This window comes from Oncorhynchus masou, chromosome 5 (genome assembly GCF_036934945.1).
Source record: "Oncorhynchus masou masou isolate Uvic2021 chromosome 5, UVic_Omas_1.1, whole genome shotgun sequence".
Classification (NCBI taxonomy): domain Eukaryota; kingdom Metazoa; phylum Chordata; class Actinopteri; order Salmoniformes; family Salmonidae; genus Oncorhynchus; species Oncorhynchus masou.
The window spans coordinates 55,486,924-55,512,251 of record NC_088216.1 but is presented as its reverse complement, the minus strand read 5'-3'; the positions used below and the strand labels follow the sequence as shown (position 1 = coordinate 55,512,251).

The window sequence follows — 25,328 nt, the reverse complement described above, 5'->3', positions numbered from 1 at the left end:
GTGTAAAAGAGGCAGTGCTTTCTGGGGCTGTAGCGAAGACCCATGTTCCAGGTACGGCCGCGACTTTCACTGAGCCCAAAGCTCGTTTGGCTGGCTGGTTCCTGAGATTTTCCGGCAGCATGCCTCACGTCTTCACTCACCTGACAACACAATGGTCAGTCAGCTCGCACCAAACAAACAAAGCAGCCTCCACATGAGGGAAATAGAGCTGTTAACAGGGCCTAAAGATGGATGCAGGAGGGGACAGTTCAATTATAGATTTGTCATTCAGCATACCGGCTTAAACCAACCCGTGAGAGTGACTATCATTAAGTCAACTCAAGCAGTCCCTTCTATGTAAGCCCTAGATAGGCTCTGACATCCTCTCAGTACTAGGAGTTCATTCCCTCAGACTTGCAGCGTTGTCTCATTTTTGTGTAATGGTCAACAGGTTGTGACTATCAAACTCACTGTACCTGGGAGTTACACGTTCACAACTTAATATAAACCAGTGTCGTTTTCAAATGAATCAACAACCAAATAGGCCTAAATAATTCAAATGTGCTGCATGTGTCCAGGCTGCCAACAGGTCCTAATGAGGGTGAGCTAATACCCCGTATCTCTGACCACTAGTGACCACTACCCTCCCTGTCAGGCTAGAGCCAGGCCCCAGCTTCCTGTGTCGCCCCTGGAGTGCATTTTTGGACGGTGGGTCCAAACCCTGACCCAGCAGCAGCAGCTGTAGCCCAGATGCATGGTTCAGCTTCAGAATCCCTCTCTGCAAAACCTGCAGGAAGGCTGTGGGAAAACAAAAATGGCTGCCAACAAGAACCAGCCTTCTTCCAACAGGATGACTCTAGAGGAGTTGTAGTCTATATCTGTATTCAACAAGAGAATTATTACAAATGCGTGATGAAACTATTTCGCAAGAGGTATTTTCCCATCAACTGTTCACTTCCGTGACAACCAGCTCTGGACAACCAAACAAACAAAAAACCTCGCCACCCACACGTCCTAGCCAACACAGTTTGTTATTTCTCTGACAGGCTTCATAAACACTTCACTCCCCCCAATGAATCTACACTACCACTGGTTGAGAATCCACAGTAAGCTTATGCCTCAAGAAAGCTACACTGGATTACAATAGACCATCTGTTTCTACTCTTTACATTAAAATAATCTCCTAACATGTACTGTTATGGTTCATTTAGACCAATTCATGTGGATGTCCCTAGCCAAGAACAGACCATTAGCCTGGTTGGCTTTGTCTAAACTTGTCTTTACTGGAGCCTGAGAATGTAATGAAAACACTAATGGTTTTGTGATTGTCATTCTGATGTACTGTCACTAACCAACACAGAAACTCAGACTCCAGTGCCTGCCTATAGAATGCAATTCCAGCCCTTTAGCGCAAACTGTGCAGAATGGGATGTTGTGCGGGACTCCAGTCTTGTGGCCAGTCCACCCTGGGCCTGGTGGTTCCTCTCTGCTCCTATCCAGTCGACTTGCCTCCCCCACGCCCTCTCCTCCTCCGAGCCACACTCACATTCCTGCCCCAGGGGGCTCTGCTCTGGGGGACCTGGCAGAGCCACAAGCCAAGCAGTAAGACTAAATCGAGCTCTCAAAGCACAACAAACCCATCTCTTTTTCCTCTCTCCAAACACTTAAGCCCTGCCCTGTTCTGCTGATCCAACACAGCTCCTTAGGGGCACTGCTAGTAGCAGGAACACTCAACCTGTCTGAATGTGTGTAACAGGGCTTTCTTTAGGAACATGTGGCACTGCGACATTTGACCGGCAGCATTTTAAATAATTGACCAGATTTGAGATATTTACCGGACCCAATCAGTGCGTAACCTGATTAGGGCATCCACCCACAGTACTACGACTGATAGAAATCGCATTTAAATTATGGTCATTCATATTAACAGAACATTCAAGTGGAGGATGCAATGATGTGCAGTCCTTCTTACGGTATTCTGATGTGCACTTTGAATAACTCTCCACATTTACTTTCTCAGCTAACAAGATGTGTAACGAACAGCAAAAATCACTAGCCTTTGTCAATCTACTATCCCCCATAGTAGTAAAGTTGACATACTCTATTGGTCAGCTTGTTGAGAAAGAAATAGCCTAGTCGAAAAAGACTCTGGAACGATAGAGCCCAAATTCATACAATAAATAAAACGCACATGGTAGCAAAAACTAACTAGCAGAAATTGTTAACAAGTTAGAAATGATTTAAACACACTGCTGTAGTCTACTATTTACCAGTTAACACAAAATAATTTGTCATATAACATGTATTCACCCCACCAGTATTGTAATCAAAACTGATTTTCTGGATTTTTACTGTAGACTCCGTCTCTCACAGTTGAAGTGTACCCATGATAAAAATTACAGACCTCTACATGCTTTGTAAGTAGGAAAACCTGCAAAATCGGCAGTGTATCAAATACTTGTTCTCCCCACTATATACAACCAGTAATAATATATATAATACATGTTATGACAAATTATTTTGTGTTAACTAGTAAATAGTAGCCTACAGCAGTGTGTTTAAATAATTTCTAACTTGTTAACAATTTCTGCTAGTTAGTCTTTGCTAACATGTGGGTTTTAGCTTGCTTGAGCCTGCTAACTGAGTGTTAATTCACCTGTTTCCATACATGTTTCATTTTAAAACATTTTACAAAATAATTGTTTCATCTAACTGGTTAACTGTACATGGAATTGTATTTTTTATATATTTTTTTAATACAGGAAAATGCCACAGGCACTATCTGATGCGGAGACATTTCACTGCAGCTAAAAGCTGTGTACATTTGCCAAATCGTATGTGAAGAATGCAACAAAGATGCAGAATCATCTGGCCAAGTGCATAAAGTTCCCTCAGCACTCACAACAAGCAACCTCTGATAAAAAAAACCCTCTCATCATTGTCACCTCGAATAGAAGTAATTAGACACCTTATCGATAGCAACAGCTCATGGTCCTCCTGGAATCAGAGTTTCTATTTTTACTCAATGGAGGAACGTAGTCAGGGAAATGCTGATGAATGTCTTGCTCAAGCTGTATATGCAACTGGTTCACCTCTGATGCTCACAGGCAATGTGTATTGGAAGGGATTTCTGAATGTTCTTCGCCCAGCATACACCCCTCCAACCGACATGCTTTATGATGACACAAAAATAGAACTGTTTGGCAATAATGACCATCGTCATTAGAAATAAGAGCTGAAATAAATCACTAATATTATTCGGACATTTCACATTCTTAAAGTAAACTGGTGATCCTAACTGACCAAAAACAGGTAATTTTTAATAGGATTAAATGTCAGGAATTGTGAAAAACTTTAAATGTAGTTTCAAAGGTGTATGAAAACTTCAACTGTTTAAGCAACAGTTTTGGCCGCCTGGCTCGTTGCGAACTAATTTGCCAGAATTTTACACAATTATGACATAACATTGCAAAACCTTCAATGTAACAGCAATATTTAGACTTATGGTTGCCACCCATTCGATAAAATACGGAATGGTTCCGAATTTCCCTGAAAGAATAAACGTTGTGTTTTCGAAATTATAGTTTCCACATTTCACCATCTTAATGACCAAAGGCTCGTATTTCTGTGTTTATTATACTGCTCAAAAAATTTAAGGGAACACTTAAACACAATGTAACTCCAAGTCAATCACACTTCTGTGAAATCAAACTGTCAACTGAGGAAGCAACACCGATGGACAATAAATTTCACATGCTGTTTGCAAATGGAATAGACAACAGGTGGAAATTATAGGCATTTCGCAAGACACCCCCAATAAAGGAGTGGTTCTGCAGGTGGGGACCACAGACCACTTCTCAGTTCCTATGCTTCCTGGCTGATGTTTTGGTCACTTTTGAATGCTGGCGGTGCTTTCACTCTAGTGGTAGCATGAGACGGAGTCTACAACCCAGACAAGTGGCTCAGGTAGTGCAGCTCATCCAGGATGGCACATCAATGCGAGATGTGGCAAGAAGGTTTGCTGTGTCTGTCAGCGTAGTGTCCAGAGCATGGAGGCGCTACCAGGAGACAGGCCAGTACATCAGGAGACGTGGATGAGGCCGTAGGAGGGCAACAACCCAGCAGCAGGACCGCTACCTCCGCCTTTGTGCAAGGAGGAGCACTGCCAGAGCCCTGCAAAATGACCTCCAGCAGGCCACAAATGTGCATGTGTGGGGGGGTGTCATTTCTTTGGGGGGGCCGCACAGCCCTCCATGTGCTCGCCAGAGGTAGCCTGACTGCCATTAGGTATTGAGATGAGATCCTCAGACCCCTTGTGAGACCATATGCTGGTGTGGTTGGCCCTGGGTTCCTCCTACTGCAAGACAATGCTAGACCTCATGTGGCTGGAGTGTGTCAGTAGTTCCTGCAAGAGGAAGGCATTGATGCTATGGACTGGCCCGCCCATTCCCCAGACCTGAATCCAATTGAGCACATCATGTCTCGCTCCATCCACCAACGCCACGTTGCACCAGACGGTCCAGGAGTTGGCGGATGCTTTAGTCCAGGTCTGGGAGGAGATCCCTCAGGAGACCATCCGCCACCTCATCAGGAGCATGCCCAGGCGTTGTAGGGAGGTCATAAAGGCACGTGGAGGCCACACACACTACGGAGCCTCATTTTGACTTGTTAAGGACATTACATCAAAGTTGGATCAGCCTATAGTGTGGTTTTCCACTTGGATTTTGAGTGTGACTCCAAATCCAGACCTCCATGGGTTGATAAATTTGATTTCCATTGATAATGTGTGATTTTGTCATCAGCACATTCAACTATGTAAAGAAAAAAGTATAATAGGAATGTTTCATTCATTCAGATCTAGGATGTGTTATTTTAGTGTTCCCTTTATTTTTTTGAGCAGTGTAATAAGTCTATGATTATCTATTTGATAGAGCAGTCTGACTGAGCAGTGGTAGGCAGCAGCAGGCTCGTAAGCATTCATTCAAACAGTACTTTACTGCGTTTGCCAGCAGCTCTTAGCAATGCTTGAAGCACAGCGCTGTTTATGACGTCAAGCCTACCAACTCCCGAGATTAGGCTGGCAATACTAAAGTGCCTATTAGAACATCCAATAGTCGACGCGTCATAATTCCTATATTAACTACAACCTAAAAACTTCTTAACTAGGAATATTGAACCACCAGCTTTCATATGTTCTGAGCATGGAATTTAAACATTAGCTTTTTTACATTGCACATACACTTTCTTCTCCAACACTGTTTTTGCATTATTTAAACCAAATTGAAAATGTTTAATGTTTTTTTTGTTGACTAAATAGATTTTGAATTACATTAAGTTAAAATAAAAGGTGTTCATTGTTGTAATTGTCATTATTACAAATATATACATTAAAAAAAATTTTTTTTTAAATCCGCCGATTAAATCGGTATCAAGCTTTTTTTGGTCCTCGGCGTTGAAAAATCAGTCGACCTCTCGTTAAGATTTCCCTTCACTGGAACTAACGGTCTGAGCCCGAACCATGAAAAACAGCCCGAGACCATTATTACTCCTCCACCAAATTTTACAGTTGGCAGATGGTGAAGCGTGATTCATTACTCCAGAGAACACGTTTCCACTGCTCCAGAGTCCAATAGCTGCAGACTTTACACCACTCCAGCAAACACGTGGCATTGTGCATGGTGATCTTCGGCTTGTCCATGGACACCCATTTCACAAAGCTCCCGATGAACAGTTCTTGTGCGTACGTTGCTTCCAGAGGCAGTTTTGTACTCAGTAGTGAGTGTTGCAGAGGACAGACGATTCCCATTCTGTAAGCTTGTGTGGCCTACCACTTCACGGCTGAGCCGTTGTTACTCCTAGACGTGTTCACTTCACAATAACAGTACTTAGTTGACCGGGGCAGCTGTAGCAGTGCAGATATTTTACGTACTGACATGTTGGAAAGGTGGCATCCTATGACGGTGTCACGTTGAAAGTCACTAGGCTCTTCAGTAAGAACATTTCACTGCCAATGTTTGTCTATGGAGATTGCATGGGCTGTGTGCTCGATTTTATACTCCGGTCAGCAACGGGTAGCCGAAATAGCCGAATCCACTCATTTGAAGGGGTGTCCACAAAGTATGTTTTCAAAATGCATACCGCCTCCAGCTATTTGCAGTGGTGTGACGTGCTGAATGACTGCCTTCCATTGTGGATGCGTCTGCTGTTTGAGATGCTGTAGCAGCAGCTCTCATGCTGTCTGACAGATTTTCCGCTCAAAGGCCATGCATCTGTATGCATGTGATAAAGATACATAACGAATATATTGTACCCAGCTGCCAATTTTATTCCACCAAATTATGCAGATTAACCTATAGATTGATAAGCATGACCAATCAAATGTGTTCACGTCGACTGGTATTTCCATCAATGAATAGGCTAAAAAGCATGATTTCGCATTGAGCTAATTTTTTCTTCTCCCAGACAATTGGCCGGCGACAATTTTATTCATCAGCTTTTCTATAAATTAAAAAAATAAAATAAAAAAAACAGCCAAAAGCTGGCTATTACCAGGTAATGAAACCCTGGTGCATGACCATGCTAGGGAAAGCTTCAATCTGAGGAATCTGACAGGACAATGCATTCCGAAAAAGGACACCGCAACCATGATGAAAAAATAAGGAGAAACACACCCTTGAAGCATAGTTAAAAGGAGAGAAAGTAAATTGGCTCAGTATTGGCGGCAGTTCCCTCACCCACTCCACAAATGGTTCCTTCCTGAGCTGTCAGTGACACCCATACATCAAAGCAGGTTATACAGTCAATCCATCCTCACATTCACAGACCACTCACACCACAAATAACTAACTCACACACACATTGAGATGTGAATAACCACTCAATTATTTTATTCTCTTTTACTCTACAACAGAGAGCAGATTAACTTAACACCATTGCAATTTTTCCATCTTGAAAAGAGATGGCGCTAAACTGCCCTAAATGACTAAATAACTTCTGCAGTTCAGTGCATTGTCTCGTTTGACTTGGACGACTTCTTACGACTAGCACGAGAACAGAGACTAACAATAATACCGTTCATAATCATCACCAATCAAATCATAACACAGAACTTCTAAAGTTCACACACGTGGCATTGTAGCCTGGCCCAGCAACAGTGATCTCACTCAGACACCAGACTAATGATCCATTATGAGAAACAGCTATGCAAACCACGGAAAAGGCCTGAGGTGGAGGGAGAAAAGAAGCGAGACAAAAGAGGAGAGAATAAGCCAATCTGTCTGTTCCATTATGCATATGGGCCTCCTAACCGGATACAGTTGTTTGTATTACCACCTTCTCATCAGGTGGCTTAGTGGTGGGGAGGGTTGTAACAGAGCCATAAGGCACAACCCAGGAAGGGAGGCGGGGGATAGAGGTAGAGGAACAGAACCAAGGGGGGGGGGGGGGGTAGAGATAGCTGAAGGGAGGAGTGAGGCAGAATAACAGAAGGAGGGCAAAGTGGGAAGACAGGAAGGAGGTCTGAGATGCTAAGACGACCTGTATCCTCGGTAATTAGCCTGCACTCTAGCCTCGAGTACTAGCCTCCTCATCTCCAAACTCTTACTTTCCCACTAGGCCCCTTCCCCTGTTGTATCCCCCCTCGCCTCCCACTACCCCTCACCAACAGGGCCCTGACTAGATCACATAATGGCATTTTTAAAATTGTAAACCCCTGACACACTTCCCTTAGCTGAATAAAGGCCTGGGCCTCATGGCTCTGCCTCAGACGGCTCAGCCTGGCACACATCTCTCCCTCCCGTCTAAACTGCTGTCACATCTAATAAACACATCCCGCTGGACACACATGTAGGGACAAAAACATTTGGTGTGTGTAATATATTTATCAATCCACAAATTTCTTGTTAGCAAGTCGGTTAGGACATCTACTTTGTGCATGACGCAAGTAATTTTTCCAACAATTGTTTAGACAGATTATTTCACTATCACAATTCCAGTGGGTCAGAAGTTCACATACACTAAGTTGACTGTGCCCTTAAACAGCTTGGAAAATTCCCAAAATTTATGTCATGGCTTTAGAAGCTTCTGATAGTCTAATTGACATCATTTGAGTCAATTGGAGGAGTGCCTTTCAAGGCCTACCTTCAAACTCGGTGCTACTTTGCATGACATCAGAAGAAAATCAAAGGAGATCAGCCAAGACCTCAAAAATTGGAGACCTGCTTGGGAGCAATTTCCAAACGCCTGAAGGTTCATCCGTACAAACAATAGTACACAAGTATAAACACCATGGGACCATGCAGCCGTCATACCGCTCAGGAAGGAGACACGTTCTGTCTCCTAGAGATGAATGTACTTGTGAGAAAAGTGCAAATCAATCCCAGAACAACCTTGTCACCTTGTGAAGATGCTAGAGGAAAAAGGTACAAAAATTATCTGTATCCACAGTAAAACGAGTCCCATATTGACATAGCCTGAAAGGTCGCTCAGCAAAGAAGAAGCCACTGCTCCAAAACCGCCATAAAAAAAGCCAGACTACGGTTCGCAACTGCACATGGGGACAAAGATCGTACTTTTTGGAGAAATGTCCTCTGGTCTGAATAAACAAAAATAAAACTGTTTGGCCATAATGACCATCGTTATGTTTGGAGGAAAAAGGGAGAATTGCAAGCCGAAGAACACCATCCCAACCGTGAAGCACGAGGGTGGCAGCATCATGTTGTGGGGGTGCTTTGCTGCAGGAGGGACTGGTGCACTTCACAAAATAGATGGCATCATGAGGCAGGAAAATTATGTGGATATATTGAAGCAACATCAAGACAGTCAGGATGTTAAAGCTTGGTCGCAAATGGGTCTTCCAAATGGATAATGACCCCAAGCATACTTCCAAAGTTGTAGCAAAATGGCTTAAGGATCACAAAGCCCTGATCTCAATCCCATAGAAAATGTGTGGCAGGAACTGAAAAAGCATGTGCGGGCAAGGAGGCCTACAAACCTGACTCAGTTACACTAGCTGTCAGGAGAAATGGGCCAAAATTCACCCAACTGATTGTGGGAAGCTTGTGGAAGGCTACCCGAAACATTTAACCCAAGTTAAACAATTTAAAAGGCAATGCTACCAAATAATAATTGAGTCTATGTAAGTTTCTGACCCACTGGGAATGTGATGAAATAAATAAAAGCATTCTACAACATATAGATTTTACATTCTTAAAATAAAGTGGTCATCCTAACTGATCTACGACAGTGAATTTTTACTAGGTTTAAAAGTCAGGAATTGTAAAAAACAGTTTAAATGCATTTGGCTAAGGTGTATGTAAACTTCCGACTTCAACTGTGCACGCACACACACACACACACACACGTTCAAAAGTTTGGGGTCACATAGAAATGCATTTTCTTTCAAAAAACAACACTGTATGCCTATGTAGATATGCCATTTCCAGAGGCCCATTATCAGCAACCATCACTCCTGTGTTCCAATGCCACGTTGTGTTAGTTAATCCAAGTTTATAATTTTAAAAGGCTAATTGATCATTAGAAAACCCTTTTGCAATTAAGTTAACACAGCTGAAAACTGTTGTTCTGATTAAAGAAACAATTAAACTGGCCTCCTTTAGACTAGTTGAGTATCTGGAGCATCAGCATTTGTGGGTTCGATTGCAGGCTCAAAATGGCCAGAAACAAAGAACTTTCTTCTGAAACTCAGTCTATTCCATGAGAGAAATTTCCAAGAAACTGAAGATCTCATACAACGCTATGTACTACTCGCTTAACAGAACAGCACAAACTGGTTCTAACCAGAATATAAAGAGTGAGAGGCCCCAGTGCACAACTGAGCAAGAGGATAAGTACATTTGTGTGTCTAGTTTGAGTAACAGACGCCTCACAAGTCCTCCATACACACACACACTCTGTATATACACATATAAACGCAGCAACAAAAAAAAGTCCCCTTTTCAGGACCCTGTCTTTCAAAGATATTTGGATTTTTACGAATTAACTTCAAAGATCTTTATTGTAAAGGGTTTAAACACGGTTTCCCTTTCTTGTTCAATGAACCATAAACAATTCATGAACATGCACCTGTGGAACGGTGCATGTTCTCCCAACCCCTCCTGTCTTAGCCTCCAGTACTTATACTGCAGTAGTTTGTGTGTCAGGGGGCTAGGGTCAGTCTGTTATAGTTGGAGTATTTCTCCCGTCTTATCCGGTGTCCTGTGTGAATTAGTATGCTCTCTAATTCCTTCTCTCGGAGGACCTGAGCCCTAGGACCATGCCTCAGGACTACCTGGCCTGATGACTCCTTGCTGTCCCCAGTCCACCTGGCCGTGCTGCAGCTGCTGCTATAGTTTCAACTGTTTTGCCTGAGGCTATGGAACCCTGACCTGTTCACCGGACGTGCTACCTGTCCCAGGCCTGCTGTTTCAGTCTCTAGAGACAGCAGGATAGGTAGAGATACTCTGAATGGTCGGCTATGAAAAGCCAATAGACATTTACTCCTGAGGTGCTGACCTGTTGCACCCTCGACAACCACTGATTATTATTATTTGACCCTGCTGGTCATCTATGAACATTTGAACATCTTGTCCATGTTCTGTTATAATCTCCACCCGGCACAGCCAGAAGAGGACTGGCCACCCCTCAGCCTGGATCCCCTCTTGGTTTCTTCCTAGGAAGTTTCCTCGACACCTTGCTTCTACACTTGCATTGCTTGCCGTTTGGGGTTTTAGGCTGAGTTTCTGTACAGCACTTTGAGATATCAGCTGGTGTAAGAAGAGCTTTATTGCCAATTAAGGTCACAGTTATGAAAAGAACTTGGGACACTAAGGAGGCCTTTCTACTGACTCTAGAAGAAATATGCCCAGGGTCCCTGCTCATCTGTGTGAACATGCCTTCGGCATGCTGCAAGGAGGCATGAGGACATGCAGATGTGGTCAGGGCAATAAATTGCAATGTCCGTACGGTGAGACACCTAAGACATTTCTACAGGAAGACAGGACGGACAGCTGATCGTCCTTGCATTGGCAGACCACGTGTAACACCTGCACAGGACTAGCACATCCGAACATCACACCTGCGGGACAGGTACAGGGTGGCAACAACAACTGCCCGAGTTACACCAGGCATGCACAATCACTCCATCAGTGCTCAGACTGTCCGCAATAGGCTGAGAGAGGTTGGACTGAGGGCAGGTGCTGTTGTAAGGCAGGTCCTCACCAGACATCACCGGCAACAAGGTTACCTATGGGCACAAAGTCACCGTCGCTGGACCAGACAGGACTGACAAAAAGAGCTCTTCACTGACTAGTCGTGGTTTTGTCTCATCAGGGGTGATGGTCAGATTCAGGGAACTTGCATATCAGGGAACTTGCAGGTGCCTTGGTGGAAGAGTTGGGTAACATCTCACAGCAAGAACTGGCAAATCTGGTGCAGTCCATGAGTAGGAGATGCACTGCAGTACTTAATCAGCTGGTAGGGGTGGCCACACCAGATACAGACTTACTTTTGATTTCAGGGAATACATTATTCCATGTTAGTCACATGTCTGTGGAACTTGTTCAGTTTATGTCTCAGTTGTGTAAATATTTGTCTGAACATAAGATTCAACATGTTAAGTTAGCTGAAAATAAATGCAGTTAACAGTGAGAGGACGTTTCTTTTTTTGCTGAGTTTACACGGTTTGTCATCAGTACCCACACAGGCAAGCTGTCCCTGCTGTTGGTCTAATGTCTTAATAGGTTGTGACTTCTTGTGTTGTCTTCCATAATGTTACCTCAGAACTACAACTACTGTAGGACTTCAATTTCATTTTGAAGAAAAGGTCACAGAAACTGTGTAATGCAAATGAACACATACAGTGCAAGAGAGCGAGAGAGACAGAGAGGAGAGACAGAGAGGAGAGACAGAGAGGAGAGACAGAGAGGAGAGACAGAGAGGAGAGAGAATGTGAGATGGGTTACGCAAGAGAGAAACACATAGGGTAAACTCATAGTGACCTCACACCTGTAACAGACTCTTGTGGGAACAGCGTGCTGGATGATAGCCAGCTCCAGGAGACAGAGGGAGGGTTCAGCAGACAAACATCTACTAGCTCAACCACAACCAAATAAAAGCGATCAAGCAAGTATACTGACCAAAAATGAATAAATAAAATCCTACATATCCACCCCCTTAGCTGAACTACAAAGTAAACAACCCATCTACAAGCAGACCCGTGAGAACCGTCAGATAAAGACTCCTTTAAAAAAAAACTCAATGAATCTGGTCCTGACACGTAATTCCTTTTAGTCTGTTACACAAGTAGACAAGGAAAATCAACAGCAAAATTACATCACAACACATTACTAAAGCTGCTTCATGTCCAGACTTGGTCAGATGCTTGTTATTGGAAAATGAGTTCTATCGCCTTAGCAGCTAAGGGAACCGTCTGTTAAACAGAACCTTAAAGGCCTGCAGCGGCAGGGGGACGTCACTACAGTGTTACGCACTTCCTGTGGTTCCAGCCGGTCGCAGTCAGAGCAGCGTTATGGGGACACAATTAAAACACAGACAGACTGAGGAGCCAACATGCCCCAAGACAACTGACCTGACTGAGCCAGCTTAAGATAGCCTACCATTCAGAATAGTGTGCAGGGGGAGTGTGTGCGTAAATTCTACAGTGTAGTTGATTAATCTGATCCTAAATCACAAAGCAGAAAACGAAACAATTGTGTGTAACTGCATTTGCATTACGCAGTATGTTCTAATCCATGTTAATAAAAGTTATAGGCCTATAAGACTTAGTCCCGGCAGGCAGCATCACTCTGATTGGCTGTTCTGTTCTGACCAGGCAGGACTGGACACAAAGATGAACATTGTAGGGGTGCGCTGTGCTCTGCTTGTAGGAGGGCTGACCAGCTGCATGTCCACAGTGGTTGACTTCACTTCAATGGCCACCACACATATCAATAAAAGACAAAGGGAATCATTCAGCATGCATAGATAAATAAATGCCACTCATGCATCCACCCTGATCCTTCACTCAATAGCATCAGCAATAGCACACACAAATGTTTGAAGTAACGCGAGGAGATATTACCGAAGTTGGGGTTGCTCTGAATTTGTCTATCACGCAAATATCTTCTTGGCCTCTTGTTGTGGTAATAAAGCACAAACTTAGTTCTGTATTCTCACTTCTACTTTGGTCTGTGCTGCTACCAACACAAATACAGTATTATCCAGCGCCTGGCCTTTTCTCCTGTCCTTCTGACCCATTTCATTTGTTTTTCTCCCTCATGTCATGGAGAGCGAGGGCCCCACTAGGAGTGGATTCGTATAACTGTTGTTTTTGTCAGGGAGGGAGAGAGGGGAGTGAGAGAGAGAAGGGGGAATGTAGTTACTGTTGTTTCTGTCCCAGATAGACAGGGGTGTAGGCTGAGGCCCTGCAAATGAAGAAAAAAAACAGCTTGTGAAAAACAGCAGGTTTCTCCATTGGTCTGGGCCAGCCTGTGATGACTTCCAGACACACTGATGGGCGCTCCCTCCTCCGCTCAGTTCCCCTCCCGTCCTCGTCTAGACTGCCTCCATGGCAATCTCCCCTTTCCTCTCGGTCACTCCCTCTCTCCCTGGTTCCATTTTTCTCTACTCCCCTCTCCCTTGTTTTCTTTCGATTGCTCCTTTCCCTTTCTTCTAGCCTTGGTTTCTCCTTCCTTCCAGACTGAGCGCTGAGCTGAGCGTTTCTCTCCGAGGGAGAAGCTGACCAAATGGACAGGGCTTCTTTGATCCCCCCCACCCTCTGGGACACTCTTTCCAACAGCGTCTGATCTCCAATAAAGGCATTGAGTCGGGGGGGGGGGGGGGGGAATGACAGCCATCGTATTTTTATGTTCCAGCCTGTTTGGTTTTGTCTTATGACCAGTGTTGGGGTGGTTACAACAATAATAATAATAAAACTCATCATTTGCTATAACAAATTGCTTTACTTATTTTCCCTGTTAACAACGTCATCGTTACATAGGCTTATACACCAACACAAGTAGCCTAATACTGACACATTCTAACGTGGATAAGGACAACATTTCCTCAACTACATATCCAGCTACCAGCTTGCTCAGCTCTCCCTGGGTTACAGCCCGTTCTCCTGAATGATTCAAATCGAGCCTGGGATGAGGTAGGCCTACAGTCGTCTTCAGAAGCAGTGGTCAGGTCTCGGGGGTCTCTCGCTATGAGTTTCGTGCCGGCGTGTTGCCTTTGTAGGTGACTCAAGAGAATGGAAGTAGTGTTTCTAGCAGTGGAGAGGTGTTTCTCACCTGGGTACAGTTTACATTTTACAGTTATATTCTTGTCATTTTGTCCTACCAAATTTAAGTAATGGGAGTACAGCTACACTGAGAAAGTTGACATTTTAGAAGCTGCTGCCATTTTCCATCTCCCTCACTAATGCAGTTAGTAGTAGTGTGTAAACAGAACATGGGGTTGGGGGGGATTTTGTTTTATATTGCACCAGAGGAAATAATCACAAATATTTATTTGGATCAATAACTATTATAGGAAGGGAATGATAGCGGAAGTAACAACCTGTGTCTTTAATCAGTAACTAATACTATTACTTAAATTGAAAACAGTAACTATGTTATAGCACTCGCTACCGCAAAAAAAATGATATTGCTGTAACGCGTTACCCCCAACCCTGCTTATGACTGCCACCTCTGTGGCGAGGGGTGTAAAAGGAAACCGTTTCTTTCAAAGCAAAGATAAACTTTGTAAATCAGGTAATTGGGTATGACTGAGTTGCGTGAAGGCACACATGAATGAACAGCCAACGCTCTCTGTAACGGATGAAGCTTCCCATTGTTTTCCCCAGCCAGACCCACTGTGTTGAGTCTGATTATGTGTTAATGTAAGCCTGGTTATAGAACCACACCCTCTCTTACAGAGCATTTGGAAAAGTATTCAAACCCCTTTACTTTTTCCACTTTGTTACGTTACAGCCTTATTCTAAAATAGATGAAATTGTTGTTTTTCCTCAAAACACACAATAATACCCAATGACAAAGCAAAAACAGATTAATACACAAACAAAAATGTTTAAAAAAAAAAACATTTACATAAGTATTCAGACCGTTTACTCAGTACTTTGTCAAATCACCTTTGGCAGCCTCGAGTCTTCTGGGTATGAAGCTACAATCTTGGCACACCTGTATTTGGGGACTTTCTCCCATTCTTCTCTGCAGATCTCATGCTCCGTCAGGTTGGACGGGGAGCGTCGCTGACTAAGGCACTTCAACTGCTCAGTTTGGCTGGCCGGCCAGCCAGCTCTAGGAAGAGTCTTGGTGGTTCCAAACTTCTTCCATTTAAGAATGATGGAGGCCACTGTGTGCTTGGGGACCTTCAATGCTGCAGAAATGTTTTGGTACCCTTCCCCAGATCTGTGCCGACACAATCCTGTCTCTGAGCTCTACGGAAATTCCTTTAACCTCATGGCTTGGTTTTTACACTGACATGCACTGTGAACTGTGGGACCTTATATAGACAGGTTTGTGCCTTTCCAAATCAATTTAATTTACAACAGGTGGACTCCTATCAAGTTGTGGAAAACATCAAGGATCAATGGAAACAGGATTCACCAGAGCTCATTTTTTGGGTCTTATAGCAAAGGGTCTGAATACTTTTGCAAAAAAAATCTAAAAAAAACAGTTTTTGCTTTGTCATTATGGGGTTTTGTATGTAGATGAGGGGAATTTAAAAACATATATTATAGAATAAGGCTAACGTAACAAAATGTCGAAAAAGGGGTCTGAATACTTTCCGAATGCACTGTAAGTAACCGGACTGCAGTATAAATAGGTTCATACTATAGCACTAGAACTGTAGGAAGCACTTAAATTGAGTCCTTATCCGTGATCGCTAGCAAATCGGCCCTAATTGCCATCAGTTTATCACATAAGTCATCCTCCCTCCATGCCAAGGAATCCTTCCTCTGCTGAGAAGACTTCCCCTCTTATTTCTTCTATCAGGGGAACATAAGCAACCATCCTTAGGGTAGTTAACGTTGGAGACTTGACTCCAGCCATATTTATGGTGAACAAATGCAATCAAATTAAGCATACATAATAAAAGAGGTACCGCAATCGCTTTTCTAATTATAATGGGTGATAAGGGAGAATGATACAGTCAAGGAACTATAAAAGTGGAACACCTACCTTTAGCTAAACATCTTAAAGCAGCAGTTCAAGTTTAGATCTATATTTTTAGGGTTTGGTGTATATGTTTATGTGCAGAAAGAAGTTGAGCATCGCACCCATGCACACAGGCACAAATACAATGAGCTCCAATTTGTGTGTTGTTTTGGCTCTGTACTCCAGCACTTTGGATTTGAAATGACATGACTGTCAGCTTTAATTTGAGGGTATTGTCATACATACCAGATGTACCGTTTAGAAATTACAGCCACTTTTTGTACATCGTCCCCCCATTTTAGGGGACTAAAAGTATTGGGAGAAATTCACTTCATGTGTTTTAAAGTAGTCAAAAGTGTAGTATTTGGTCCCATATTCCTAGCAGGCAATGATTACATCAAGCTTGTGACTCTACAAACTTGTTGGATGCATTTACTGTTTGTTTTGGTTGGCATTTCAGATGATTTGGTGCCCAATAGAAATGAATAGTAAAAAATGGAGTGAGTCATGTTGGAGTCGCTTATTGTAAATAAGAATACATTTCTAAACACTTCTACATTAATGTGGATCCTACCATGACTATGGGATAGTCAGGAATTAATCGTGAATAATGGTGAGTGAGAAAGCACAAATATCAAACCCCAAGACATACTAACCTATTTATGTGTACGTGACAATTAAACTTATTTTTTTTTGAACAGCTGGTGAATGTGTAGGACATAAGGAGAATAACTGGTCCATTAAACTCTGGGTGCACTGGACAGTCTGTAGACTCAATGTGACAGAAAGTGCATTCTGTTAGACATGACTCATGCCACAGCTAGGCTAACTAGACTCAATATGAAACAGTGACAACCATGATGTACTGCATTGCCAAACCATAGGACGGCTGTAGGGGGACGTTGTGACCCATTTAAAATGGATGATTCACTCAAACGGAACACCAACAAAGCATGACCTTTGGTACTCAATCCAACCAATGTAAAGGACTTGAGAATAACTAGCTACAGATGCAGAGGGAATAAACAAAATGGACATAATTTCCTACATTAAAATGTCTGTCCCTCACAGTAGCCTACTTCTTAGCATTGTGTTGCTAATTTCCTTCATAGCCACACAAGTGGAAAATGGAAACAGACGAACAGCACGCGAGAGATAGACTTACAGACATCCAGCGATTCATCCGAGCCGTCTGGGCAGTCCTTCTCCCCATCGCAGCGCCAGCCCTTGGAGATGCACGTCACCTGGTCCTTACAAACAAACTGCTTCGGACTGCACGTCTTTGGGGCTGAAACAGACAAGACATGAACTGTAAAATGATGTAGCAGATAACTCTGTAGCGGCAAACATGCAATACAACGTTGAGTAGAAAGTTTGTTGCATAGAGGTTGATAGAGAAGGCAAGGAAAGTTAAATAATTGTGTACTGCATATCCTTGAAAATGTTCCAATGTTGGAAGGGGGCTCCAAGTGAAAAAGTTTGGGAACCCCAGCTTTAGTGAAAGGGGCCAAGAGTGGACACACACACAGGTCTTGTAGGTATTTGCGTCGGCTTGCCCCCAAATATCCAGGTCAGTGTTCCCAGGCCAACAGCAGTGATGCAACACATCTAGACTATCAAAGGACATCTTGTTCTGAAAGCAACCCCCTCCCTCAAGCCCCCAAACCCCAAAAAATTGGAAACAGTCCTCTATCCAGAGCCAAAAGGGGGAAAGTACTCAAAGCTGTACCACCTTAAATCCTCTCCTGTGCACAGGAACATATAACACACACACACACACACACACACACACACACTAATCAGCATAGTTATGTAGTTTAGGAGGGCTGAGGGAGTGATGGTTTAACATGCAGTTAGCCAGGCAGGCATATGGGAGCTAGTGAAGGAAAAATGAGGAATGCTGACCTAAAAATCCAGTCAGAAAAAAGTGAAGACTTTTTTTTTATAAAAACAAAATAACTGGAATACCTCCTAGGAGACCTTGAATACTTTTGTTAAATTCTAAACTAACAGCCTGGAACTTTCCAGACTTGGAATCGGTAGTTATGGAGAAACATGCAAGAGTCGCCCCGAGTCGTAAAACTGCACTTCAAAGAGATATTAAAATTAGTTTCTAAACTGAAATAGGGTGCATTGGTTCATGGATCAATTAATTCACTGGCCAGTCAGTGATGTTTTCCAGACATTAGGAAAGCAGCCATTTTCTCAAACTAGAATGCAGGCACAGTGGTCTGATTTCAGAAAGGTATACTACTCATTTAACTCATGTATTTCGCCTGAACAAGTCAGGGGATTATTAGGATTGGGACACAGCATGTCAAGGGAGGCTCTACAACCGGCCTACTTATTTCAACAAAAAAACAAGGTAGGTTAGCAGAATCGAATATCTTCCTTTTACTGCACTGAACAACAAAAAAAATATAAAATCGTGGCCTCCAGAGTGGCGCAGCGGCCTAGGGCACTGCATCACAGTGATACTTGGCTCATCGTGCTCTAGTGACTTCTGGTGGCGGGCGGAGCTCGGTCGTCAGTTGAACAGGGTTTCTTCCGACACATTGGTGCGGCTGGCTTCCAGGTTAAGCGGGCGGGTGTAAAGAAACGCGGTGTGGCGGGTCATGTGTTGGAGGACGCACGACTCCACCTCCAGAGCCCGTTGAGAAGTTGCAGCAATGAGACAAGATTGAAATTGGGGAGAAAATGTCAACCAGAGCTGCTGTCAGAGAATTGAATGTTAATTTCTTTAACATAAGCCGCCTCCAACGTTGTTTTAGAGAATTTGGCAGTACGGCCACCCGGCCTCACAACCGCAGACCACTGGTATGGCGTTGTGAAGGCGAGCGGTTTGCGGATGTCAACTTTGTGAACAGATAACCCCACCGCCACCATGGGGCAATGATATGAGCAGTCATAAACCTCTTACAACAAACACGATTGCATTTTGTCAATGAACATTTGAAAATGTCCTTTATTGAACTGTAACTCAGGAAATTGTATAAATTGTAGCATGTTGTATTTATATTTTTGTTCAGTACATTTCTAAAATGTCCAGTTGGCCTACAGCAGCCATACTCCCCTATAACATCAGTGATGTGTCAGTGTACAAGATGAGAGGCTTTGGCAAACGTGTGAGTGCCAGGCTGTTTGACAGACAGTGGTACAAGTTATTATTAGAGAGACAATTTGAGTATGTGAATGAGGAAATGGAATGTCATCGTCTTTGAAGTTGAAGAGGCACTCATCAGAAGAGTGACCACAGAAAAGAGGGAGGGTCTCTGTCTGGGTGGCTAAAAGGTACGTGGGGATATATGGGGTGTGGTAACTAGTCTCTCTCGTTGGTTACATCTCCACAAGGCTGTCTGCCAGTGAAGTATCAGTACCTTCCCTCTCGAACAGTGCTCTTTAGTATTTTTCTTAAAACAGAAAAGTCTTGTTACTTGGAGAAATGCAATAAAAAAAAAAGGCCCCCTAGATTCCAGAACATTCTTTCCATCTAAGGTGCCACCAAATAGTCTTTGAGATGACCACTGACTGAAACATTCAGTTTGTTTGTTTGTTTTTCATCAAATAAAAATGGGGCCATGTTGGGTTATTTTAGGGCATTCCACTGGCGGGCTGCTGGGGTGAAGGGGGTCTTTATATGGCTCTCTGGCACCGGCGTGTACACACACACAGACGTCTGACTCCGAAATGCAGATCTTCTCTGCTCATCCTCGTCTTCCTGACAGTGCTACCTGCACCTCAGCCCGACTAACTACATACATTCTCTCGCCAAGAAGTCATGAGTTATCCCTGAATTATTGATGTAATGCAACCATGCTTGTGAAAAATTTGCTCTTATTTGTTGTATTGTTTGTTTATGAGGAGGCTACGGTAGATGCCACAGAGACAGGAAAGCCAGCCAGGCAGCTGAAACCTGAACGCTGCTTGCTGTGTGTGACGGGGCCTACAGAGAGCAGCCGCCATGTTTGCAACAGCCATGTGTGTAATGGATCTCAGAGACAGTAATGGCTGTGGGATTAAACTAGTGTTCTGTTAACATAGCAGCAGCAGCTTCAGACACGACTCAACGAGCAGCTGACAGGAAGCTACCGGGGAGAGCAGGAAGTGGGTCAGGAGGTAAAGCTACTGTAGCAGATTTTAACTGTACTACTAAATGGGACTGTTGTGACCAGAAGGGATGTTCTAGTGGGAGGAAGAGGCAATAAGTAAAGAGAACGGTGACAAAAATGACAGAGTGACACAAGCAAGATTATTTTTCCTGGGCATTTCCTTTATCATATTAGAACTGATAAGGAAAATCTGTATTTTCCAGTCTGGGTGGCAATGCTGGCTAGAAACCTGCATTATTAAATAAATGATGCTATGGGCAAACTGGTGGATCGCAGCCGAATGGCTAAAAGGAGAAAGGGGGAGGACACAAAGTGGAGAGAAATGACTGAACAGAATAGGGGAGAGGAGAATGATGAGTAGAGCACCAGGGCGAGCCATCAAAGTTATTCTGCTGACCAGTAGGAGGAGGAGGAGATAAAGGACTGATGCTCAGGCCCCATCCCAGATCAGGCCAGCTCGGGACAGGGGAAAAGCAGAGGGAGCTGAGGCAGGAGGAGGTATTTGAGATGGGTCGGGACAGGGACAGAATGTCACACCTGCTATCAATGAGCTGCCCGCCTCTCTATGTTTACCCAACTGGATGTGTGTGAAAACACTCCTTGTCACAACCATTTGGGCTAAATAACAACTCCCACTCAACCACCCCCCAGGAAGGGCTCAAGGCAAATACAACCTTTTCTCGCCTAGCAACAGGACCTCCAACTGCACACAAACACATATAATAAATAAAACTGGAGCTGCGCCAGGGAACCCGCCAAGTCAAGCAAAGAGCAAGATGGGTACAGCACTATACTAGACAGGGGACAGAGAAGTCTGCTGTACCACTCCACTTACAAAGCCTATGAGATACTGGATGTCTGAAAGTAGGCTACAATCAACTACATAGAGAGAAGTTTACTGCTGAAAGAAATAGAAAAATGTAAATAACTTCACAGTAACATTATGGAAGACAACACAAGATGTCACAACCTATTAAGACATTAGACCAACAGCAGGGACAGCTTGCCTGTGTGGGTACTGATGACAGACCGTGTGTACTGTATATGTAAAATCAGCAGAAAAATAATCATCCTGTCACTGTCAACTGCGTTTATTGTCAGCAAACTTAACGTGTGTAAATATTTGTATGAACATAAGATTCAACAGACATAAGCTGAACCAGTTCCACAGGCATGTGACGAACAGGAATTGAATAATGTGTCCCTAAACAAAGGGGGGGGGTGGCCACCAGCTGCAGTAAGTACTGCAGTGCATCTCCTCCTCATGGACTGCACCAGATTGTGCCAGTTCTTGCTGTGAGATGTTACCCCACTCTTCCACCAAGGCACCTGCAAGTTCCTGGACATTTCTGTGGGGAATGGCTCTAGCCCTCACCCTCCGATCCAACAGGTCCCAGACGTGCAATTGAGGGATTGAGATCCAAGCTCTTGGCTGGCCATGGCAGAACACTGACATGCCAGTCTTGCAGAAAATCACGCACAGAACGAGCAGTACGGCTGGTGGCAGTGTCATGTCAGGATGATCCTGCAGGAAGGGTACCACATGAGGATGTCTTCCCTGTAACACACAGCATTGAGATTGCAGGCAATGAAAACAAGCTCAGTCCTGTCTGACCAGCGACAGTGGGTTTGTGACAATGGGCAATGTTGCCAGTGATGTCTGGTGAGAACCTGCCTTACAACAAGCCTACAAGCCCCAGTCCTGCCTCGCACAGCCCATTGAGGACAGTCTGAGCACTGTTGGAGGGATTGTGCGTTCCTTGTGTAACTCGGGCAGTTGTTGCCATCCTGTACCGGTCCTGCAGGTGTGGTTACACGTGGTCTGCCACTGCGAGGACAATCAGCTATCCATCCTGTCTCACTGTAGCGCTGTCTTAGGTTTCTCGCAGTATGGACATTGCAATTTATTGCCCTGGCCACATCTGCAGTCCTCATGCCTCCTTGCAGCATGCCTAAGGCAAGTTCACGCAGATGAGCAGGGACCCTGGGCATCTTTCTTTTGGTGTTTTTCCAGTCAGTAGAAAGGCCTCTTTAGTGTCCTAAGTTTTACTAACTGTGACCTTAATTGCCTTCCGTCTGTAAGCTGTTAGTGTCTTAACGACCTTTCCACATGTGCATGTTCATTAATTGTTTATGGGAAACTGTGTTTAAATCCTTTACAATGAAGATCTGTAAAGTTTTGGATTTTTACTAATTATCTTTGAAAGACAGGGTCCTGAAAAGGGGGTGTTTCTTTTTTTGCTGAGTTTATGTATGGAGACCTAATAATAGTTATGGAAATGTTGCAGCTGTCAGAATCAATTGGAAACTAAATCTTGAATAGTTTAATAACAATAGGCCCTCTGATGAAACGAAGTGAAAAACATTGCAGTACATATTCTGCTGTTCTATCGTGCATGTAACAATGTCCGAGGGGGAAGAAAATAAATAAGCTTTAAGACAAGAGAAACATTTAGTAAAACATCACAATTTATGAATACAGAATTCCCTGGTCTCATGTTTACTCTATCCATCTAGTCAAGGTTGTACTTCAGTCAGTAGTGACGTTAAAATAACTGGTAAAAATCAGTACAAATAAGTAAAGTACCCTAAAGTACTAATTAAGTATTTCTTTTGGTTACTGTACAACTTTTACTTCACTCCTAATGAAAATAAATGTACTTTTTACACATTTGACTTCTCACCCAAAAGTACTCGTTACATTTTGAATGCTTAGCAGGATAGGAAAATTGTCTAACTCAAGAGAACATCACTGGTCATCCCAACTGCCTCTGATCTGACAGACTCAAATGCAACACAAATGCTTAGTTTGTAAATTATGCCTGACTGTTTAAGTGTGCCCCTGGCTATCCGTAAATAAAATAGAGAATTGTGCCGTCTGGGTTGCTTAATAAGGAATTTGAAATGATTTACATTTTTACTTTTGATACTTAAGTATATTTTAGCAATTACATTTTCTTTTGACAGTTAAGTATATTTAAAACCAAATACCTTTACTCAAGTGGTATTTTACTGGGCGACTCACTTTTACTTAAGTAATTTCCTTTAAAAAGGCATCTTTACAGAATTGTCATACTTGAGTGAAATCTGTACTTTTCCCACCACTAATAGATATGAAAGGCAGACTGCCAGGTAAGACAGACATAATATAGCCCAGTCACCAGACAGACATGGTTACTACACCCCAGGCAGTAACAGAGCCCCCCCAACCACCACCCTTATTGACAAAGTCACTGTGGGGTAGACACCTGCAGCCAGGCAGCCACTCCCCCAGACTACAGTACATCTCAACTCGTTAACCCTGGGCTATTATCACAGGAAACTTTCTTCCCATGACCGTGCAGGTTGGACTGCTGTTGTCCCGTTTGTGTACTCTATGTAAGCGTGTGTGTGCACACACACACACTCGCACAGGCTTGTACATGACTGCAGCTGGATTCCGTTAGAGTACATACACAATACTGTTTGGATAAACTTCCTGAGAGAAGACAGGCTGTATTATGGTCCAGACCTCCTAAGAGCTTAAGGGGAGATTCTCTCTCAGTTATGGCCCATTGTTATTGGGATTGGCTCTAAAGTATAGGTCTAGGTACAGTGTGTATTGAGAATAAAGAATCTGGCATGGGTATAAGACACCAGGTATGTGACAGGAGGCTGAGAAGAAAGCCAGAGTGGCCATTAAATGGTTTTAATGAGTTGATGGGAATAGGGTCCAGTAAGGAAAAATTGCATGTACTACCTTTTTTTCCCCACAGAGTAAAACACAATCCTAGACAGAGTAATTATAAGTCCTATCCTAAATATGTCTTGGTGTTATTTAACAAGTGATAAAACGTCATTACCTTTTGCAAATATTTAAAGGAGACAAGAGGGGGGGGGGGGGACATAAACAAACTTGAGTTGTGTGTAATCTTTCTTCCCATCATGAACTCCCCTCTTGGCTAGTCTCACAGTTCCGGCCTCCTCCTCAAACACACAAATCTAAAACAGTTTCATATTCACACGAGAGAGGAAGAGCTTAGCGCTCAGATACATCCTGCCAAATGGACTTGGTCATTCAAAACTGAACAGACATAAGAGACCAAGAATGAAAACAGCTTCAGAAGGATAAGATTTCCCAACAACATGGCTTCAAAAATCAACTGGACTACCCTTGACCTGGAAACAGAGCTAAAAGACCCTGACATGATGGTTTCGCTCAACTATTTGCAGAATGTACTTGGAAGTCCATTAAAACAATGAGGAAAAACAATGTGTTTGCCCCTATGGAGAGCAGAATTCTCTGGAGACAGCCCCATTGAATTCCAAACCTTGGGGATTTCACCGGCTGCAAGCCCAAGTGTGACCAATAATGGGAAAGCAAACAGCCGCAACGAAAGGCCGAGTCAGGCAGAGGGAGCGAGGTCAGGGAGTGAAGAGAAAGTTGGGGAGAGGGGGTGTTGAGGGGATGCGTCCCCTTGGAAGCTCTGTCATGCCTTTGGAAGTCCTCTCCTGACCTCTGGCCTGACCTGAAGATGTTACACTGTGGATCTAACTGCCAAAACAAGAACAGTGTTAACTCCATGTGGCTACAGTGGCCTCCTCCCTCTCCATCCAGCAGACTCAATGTTTAGTCATGGAAGAGCGTGAAAAGGTTCCCAATTTGTCAAGTTGCAAAATAAGCCCTGGGGCACCAGCTGTGCATCTTAAAATACAGAGCTCTGAGTTTTGAAGGCCTGGAAAAATGCAAAACTTGCCCGTCCACAAGAGAACAAACAGAAGGAAAACAGAAATTTGACAGACTCAGGGCTGTGGTAAAATGTTCATGAAATGCAGGCAGTTTCTGATTGATCTTTTAAAAGGATGGGGTGACTTTCTTGAACGCAGGACATTTTGGATCTTTTAATGAGCGGAGCCTGCTTGATATCCCTGTGAATAAAGGCCTTCATTAACATCACATCAAAGAGGATAGGGCACTGGTGTGTGTGGGTGTGTGTAGGAATATTTGGTTTCTGTCTTTTTATAGTATGGTGTGTGTGTGTGTGTGTGTGTATGTGTGTCCATAAGTGTACACAGTATAGTGGGCTTCAAAATACACTTTCCA

General features: G+C 43.5%; 1 protein-coding gene across 4 annotated transcripts in view; it reads right to left on the bottom strand.

Annotated features, from left to right (window-relative positions):
- Window positions 1-25,328, bottom strand: part of LOC135539899 (low-density lipoprotein receptor-related protein 1-like) — a 191,066-nt gene that overhangs the window by 138,569 nt on the left and 27,169 nt on the right. For all 4 annotated transcript variants that reach the window (XM_064966133.1, XM_064966135.1, XM_064966134.1 and 1 more), the window contains exon 2: window positions 17,302-17,424. In XM_064966133.1, the coding sequence (XP_064822205.1) occupies window positions 17,302-17,424 (123 nt within the window). The remainder of the gene's footprint in view (window positions 1-17,301; window positions 17,425-25,328) is intronic.